This window comes from Sinocyclocheilus anshuiensis, unplaced genomic scaffold (genome assembly GCF_001515605.1).
Source record: "Sinocyclocheilus anshuiensis isolate Anshui unplaced genomic scaffold, SAMN03320099.WGS_v1.1 scaffold930, whole genome shotgun sequence".
Lineage (NCBI taxonomy): Eukaryota > Metazoa > Chordata > Actinopteri > Cypriniformes > Cyprinidae > Sinocyclocheilus > Sinocyclocheilus anshuiensis.
This window is the reverse complement of record NW_015539900.1, coordinates 778,110-784,364: the sequence shown is the minus strand read 5'-3', so window position 1 is coordinate 784,364 and position 6,255 is coordinate 778,110. Positions and strand designations below refer to the sequence as shown.

The window sequence follows — 6,255 nt, the reverse complement described above, 5'->3', positions numbered from 1 at the left end:
CACATCTTAGAATGTTCAATCAGTCAGAATCAAGCATTCAACAGCAGCCATGGTATACAAAAAAAAAAATTAAAGACACAAAATTTAAAATAAAGTTTTAAAATGCTTCTGTATTAATATGAAAAAAAACATATCAACATGAATGAGCTGTAACTGGCTTTTCCACAAAGGCTGAGGTTGAAACAGCTGCATAGTTTCAACTTAATACCCAACAGCTGGTTTATAATATTTATTCAGTGTCAAGCGATATTCGTAGGAGCCCGTGCAGCTCAGATAACATTTCCTCATCATCAATCCAGGACAGAAACGGCACCTCAGGCTATAGGAATGTGATTGGACTGTTTCATCTGTGACATTTTGCTCCTCTGTGAAATATTCAAATGTTCTCATATGCTTCAAAAGGCACTTGGCCTTGCCAGTCAAACTCGCATGAGTTTTCCAGAGAGGACAGAATAAACCCTAATTTAATGCTTAATCTCTGATGTAACATTTAAGCTTACAGAATGTATCCTTATATTGAGCAAATCAGCATGGTGAACAGAAGAAGCGTTTAGTCTTGTCGTGTGCTGAGTAGTTGCCATTAGATGAAGCGAACAAAATAGACTGTGGAATATATGAAATTGTCAGTAACCAGATAGGTGTACACAGGCCGTTTTATTTACATCAGGAAATGAGATAACTGAGAATTTCATGTTTGAAATTCAAGGAAGACTGAGCAAGATGACAGAATTAAATGACTTTGAAAAACGCATAATGGTGGATGTTATAAGCGTTGGTGGATGCATGTCAGAAATCCTGCAGGGCTTTTCATGCACAGCAGAGTCAAAGGTTCAAATGCGAGTGGTGGGCTACTATAAAAAAAAAATACATCCAGCAACAGTACTGATTGTCAGGCTGAAGTTATTAATAAAAAGAGGCTGAGGAACAATAGTATGACAATGCATTAGAATGCCATCAAATATGACCAAATTTGAGAATTTTGAGTCATGTCCCCATTATTTTATATTTTGTACATTTAAATGTTGTAGTTAGATTTGATTCTCAGATTACTTAAATGACAAGTGGATTTATACGTTCTGTCAAAACTCTCAATTCTCAATTACCTCAGATACAATAGACAAACAGATGCAAAGAGGTAATTTTGATTAAAACATAGAAGGCATTCACAGCGGTAAGTGGTGTGTAGAAAGCTCTCAAAGGAGTCTGATGTGAAATTCCAAAGAAACCAATTAAAAAAAGAAGGGAGGGAGTAATAAACAGAGCCAGAAAACCTTCACCACCTGTAATAAAGTGTCCTCCAGAGCCTTAACAGGATGGATTACAGGAAGGGTCACAGCGATGTAGGGGATTGACAAATCATGCACTGACAACATAATAGCCAACATATGATGAAATGAAATGAAATAAAAATACTTCTGCAGCTTTCTAAGTGAATGCTTACTACTGGAGTCCGTTGGGTGGGTTAAAGCACAATGCAAACAAAATGTACGCTGGTTAAGAAGGATTCATATCTGGCTTGTTCAGAAGATACTTGAGGCAATTTACTGAAGATCTTAGAGGGCTTCTCAAGTCCAGAGCGTGTAAATGTCACGTCCCGTGACAAACACCCACCTCCACCAGAGCAGCTGTTGCCCTTCAATCTATTGATGCCTTTAAATGGCAGTGAGATGTAACGACAAAACATATGGTCTACGTACAATCACTGCATTACAAAATTAAAAGATTTGAATGTTTTAATAACAGGCAAGAAAATCGGGCATTAGCAAACACACTTTGTTTCTCCCACAACAGCATCAAATTCAACTTTATTAACACTATGAGCTGGTCTGAAAATAAGATGATTTGTCCACATTAAACTGTTTAAAACAACAAAAACCATACTAAAAATGTATGTCTCTGGAGACTTACAGAACTGCTTAAGTAATTTATATAAGTGTGTTCAGTATGTCTTTTTGATGGAATGTGACGATGCGTTTGCAAAAAACATGTTTCAATTCAGCCAGAAAGTTGTTGGCCCTGTGCTGTCTTTCACTTACTCGGCAGTTACAAACAAAAACTCAAAATATAAAAATGTTATCACCCTGTCTCAAATTGCTTGGTAATAAACAATATTTAACAGAAAATAAGGAAAAGGTTAAAAAGTCTTAAAGATGTGCATGTGTGCTGAATGAAGAAAACAGTGCAAAGCCTCTTTGGCAACAAATATTAAAGCCTACACTCTGCCCACTTGTATTGTTATTTCCAAAACCATTAATTCAAGCGCAGAAACATTAAAATAACAGCACTGCTGTGCCGAGCGTGCCATCAAGACAGTCCTCAGCTGAAAAACAGGGAACGTCACAATTGAGCACAACTGATCATCAATCTAAACCCACCACATACGTGCAAGAGGGATGATCGGTCCAGTACACCAAATAAGCCAAATCACGATCTTCAGGTGAATCACTAAAAATATTAACGTCATACTGAATTGAGCACTGAAACCATAAAAAAAGTCTATCAAAGACATGATGTTTTATGAAACTCATTACTAGGTACATATGATGGACCTATTGTAGAAAATAGCTAGTTACTTATACCGTATATATTTAGTCATAGTTACTTATACAGTGTTTTAGTTATTTTAAGAATTATATTTAAGCCAAGAAACTTCAGATTTCAAATTTGCTTGATGCTTGTTTGCTGCTTTGCTATTCATTAATAAAAGGGTGCAATTCTCCAGGTAAAAGATCAAATACAACATAAGCATATAAATAAAACACTGACAAAGGAGAAAGAAAATCCATTAATAAATGTAAACATAAAACAAAAATCATGTCACTGCATCTGTTAAAACGTTTTTACTACCATAAATTGGATTTTAAATTACAGATCGAATTAAGAGTTTTACACTAGAAAGAACTGTGAGAGATTAATCATATAAATCTTTTATTTTGAACTGAAGAACAAGTTCAAGTTACAACATATCAGTAAGCAAATTCTGTTCCCAAAAAGAGATGATTTTAAACTGTACCATTGACATAGTCCATAACAGGAAATCTTTCAGTTTTTAAACAATGATATACAATACTAATGAACACTTAAACAATGCAAGGGGGAAAAGACCAGATGTATTTATAATGTAACTGCATGCCTGTTAAAAGAAGACTGTTATAAAGTCATCCAAATCATACAGTCCAAATCAATTAACTACAGCAAAGATGAGTTTCAGTGAGGCACCTAAACTTGGCATTACGTGCTAAAGAATGCAAACAAAACAGGGGGTGAGAAGAATATGATCTGACAAATATGAGCAGCTAATATAGCTTATTAGATAATCTCCACAGAAGGGTAAGATCATATGTATGGCGAGAGGAAATCATTTGGCATACTGTATAGTACATTTTCCCTTTGAATAAGATGATGACATAACAATGGCTGGTACGACAAAAGTTATGCGTTCAAAAAAAGGGGTGAGGAGGAATGTAATCTACGCATTCACAAACGTGCGACCATTATTAAGGCTTCTATACCTCTGTGCATTTTTACCAAGACCCTCTAAATGCCCTAAAAAAAGCTGGAGTTGTGTGCTGATATTTCATAGTGTGGGATATGAAGAAAAATACTGGACTGTCTTTGACTGTAACAAAAACGAAATGCTACAGTACTACGAGAACATGCGTAAAATGCTCCAACATTGAGATCCAAACACTCTAACGACATTCTGGCACTGCATCTCGTCACAAACCACTGAATTATCTACTCTACCAGACCGACAAACATCATCATTCCTTTCAGAAATATGCGTAATTTTATGGTAACAAAACTGTTGAAATGTTTGCAAAACCTGCTTCGTTATGTCTTCCAAAAAGTGCAAGTAGCAACCGAGTCAGGATTTACTGCGTTCAGTAGTGCTTCTCCTGCAGGTAATCTTTAATTTTGTTCGGTAAAGGCAATTTCTGGATCAGATCTATCCGCGTGTACTGGCGGATAACAAAGCGGCACAAGTACTGCAGTGAGCGCACTTGCATAAACCTTGAAACGGGATTGGTCAGTCTAACGGGGTAGGTGACAGACCCCGGCAAGCGAGATCTGGAATAGCAGAACGCTCCGTTCTCTGAATCCTTGACCGAATTATCAATGAGATCCACGATTGACACGTGGCCTTCGATGTCAGGTTGCTCGTAGAAGCTGAAACTGCCATTCGAGTGCTCGATTCGCGTGTGCAGAGTCTTACCCTGTGAGCGAAAGCTCAAGCTTAGAAGATATCGATCATCGGAGCTGTCGCGGACTAAAAAAGAACCGTCTTGAAAATTCGTCAACTTCTCTTCAGCCTCCCATCTCGTAATGGGACCCCAATACCAACCCTGCTTGGCTAGTTTCTTCAGTTCAGCCGTGAGACTAGTAACCACCATGGGTCCGCTGTTCTGCACGGCATCGTAGACCCGCTGCACCCCTGGAGCCGAGTTGGGGTCAAAGTTGAGATGGTGCATGACTCTCTCTGCAACCTGAGCATGTGTACCACCAAACCCAGAGAAGCTTCTCTGGAGATAACTATTGGGCAACGGAGGTAGCAAGGGGGAAAGTGGGGCTTCCAGTCTGGAGCCCTGCAGCAAGACATTTGCAGTATTTATAAAGAGCTGGTTCACCGATGACGACTCCATGAAGATGTCTGGTGACAGGAGGTCCTGGTCAATAGGTTCCTCATCTGCATGAAGAGATCTGCATCCCTCTGACTGTGGAACGACGTCCATGGGTGTGGTGCCATCTAAGCAAAAAGAGCGCGAACCTTCGTCGTCAGGAAAGAGTCCATCGTCTAAAGGCATTGTGTATTGAATATAATCCTGAGCTGCGAGACCAATGACTACAGGCACATGTTCATCCATTTCAAGGTGCATATCGCCATTCTGAGCGCCAGAATGGTGGTCTGGCACACATCTGGTGAGTTTCAACGAATCGCTAGATTCTTTGAACTCTCTCTGGAGGTCTAGGAAGTCTTGGCGGACACCGTTGAGAGCTGGACTTGGATCGGAGGAGTTCATTAATGCCTTAACGTCCATTTTGATGCACGTCTCCTCCGAGTTCACTGGTCTGAGAGGCCACGGGGTGGGACTGTAATGATGACTATGGGAGGAACGCTGGGATTTTATGTCACTTAGAGTAATGGGTGCCGAAGAAGAAGAGAAGGTGTCATCATCTATAGAGCATACAGATGGAGAACCACCCTTGAACTTTGGTTTTTGTTTTGCTGAGAGTCTCCTTTTCAAGGTGCCCATGAGACCCTCGCTCTTAGATCGGACTTTGGGTCTTTTTTCATCCTCGTTATCCAGGTCACTACTGACGAGATCTTTGCTGTAGCATCCTCCAAACAGAGAGTCTTCAGCGGAGAAACTGGCTGACAGGTCCGGCTGTGATACGGCAAATTCATTCTCTTCTTTGCCTTTTATATTAAATGACTTTCTTATTGTTTTCAGACTGATCTTCTTCATTCTGAAAGATCCCCCTTAATGATCTGAAGGGGGATTATGCGTGATGTTCTTGGGATGAGGGAGATGACTGTGAACACTTACACATAGCTGATCACATACGACCCACAACTGCCATACCTACAAAACAGAAAAATACATTAATAGACTAAGAACAAAGTAATCACATATATAAATTCATTACATTCAGGATAAAACAACAATCACAACTCATGTTACTTTTGCAATTTAAGACAGAAAATTCAGTGAGATTGTTAAGGTTTTCACCATTTTATACACCTTTTCACCTTGACTAACTCATCATGAGTGGTGTGACAAATATTCTGTGAAGTGTCTCAATTTGTCATAAAAGTTAGAGATTGAAAAATATCCGCTTTTAATACAAATTCTTGACAAGGTAATAATTAAATGATTATTACACTACATTCAATGATTGGTCTAAATTGTCCAATGTATTTGTCCTTGTTTTGGGTTATGTCCGATTGTTACATTATTCAAAAAGTTTTTTTTTAGGAAATGAAAAGCAAGGAAGCATTCATTCGATCAAAAGTAACAGTGAAGAAAATATTAATGTTACAAAATAGAAAAGAAAAAAGGACTTTCTATTCATCAAAGAATCCTGAAAAAAACTAAAAATATTAAGAAGTGCACAAATGTTTTTAACAAATGTTTCTTGAGCACCAATTTTGCATATCAGAATGATTTCTGAAGAACCATGTGACACTGAAGACTGGAGTATTGGCTGCTGAAAATTACGCTTTGAATTACAGAATGAATATATATATATATA

The 6,255-nt window shown here is 38.4% G+C and overlaps 1 protein-coding gene across 1 annotated transcript in view; it reads right to left on the bottom strand.

Annotated features, from left to right (window-relative positions):
- Nucleotides 1-2,927: 2,927 nt before the first annotated feature.
- The window catches only part of LOC107686035 (suppressor of cytokine signaling 6-like), a 4,384-nt gene continuing 1,056 nt past the window's right edge, over nucleotides 2,928-6,255 (bottom strand). The window contains exon 2 of the mRNA XM_016482846.1: nucleotides 2,928-5,585. Within this exon, the coding sequence (XP_016338332.1) occupies nucleotides 3,885-5,468 (1,584 nt within the window). The 5' untranslated portion in view covers nucleotides 5,469-5,585 and the 3' untranslated portion in view covers nucleotides 2,928-3,884. The remainder of the gene's footprint in view (nucleotides 5,586-6,255) is intronic.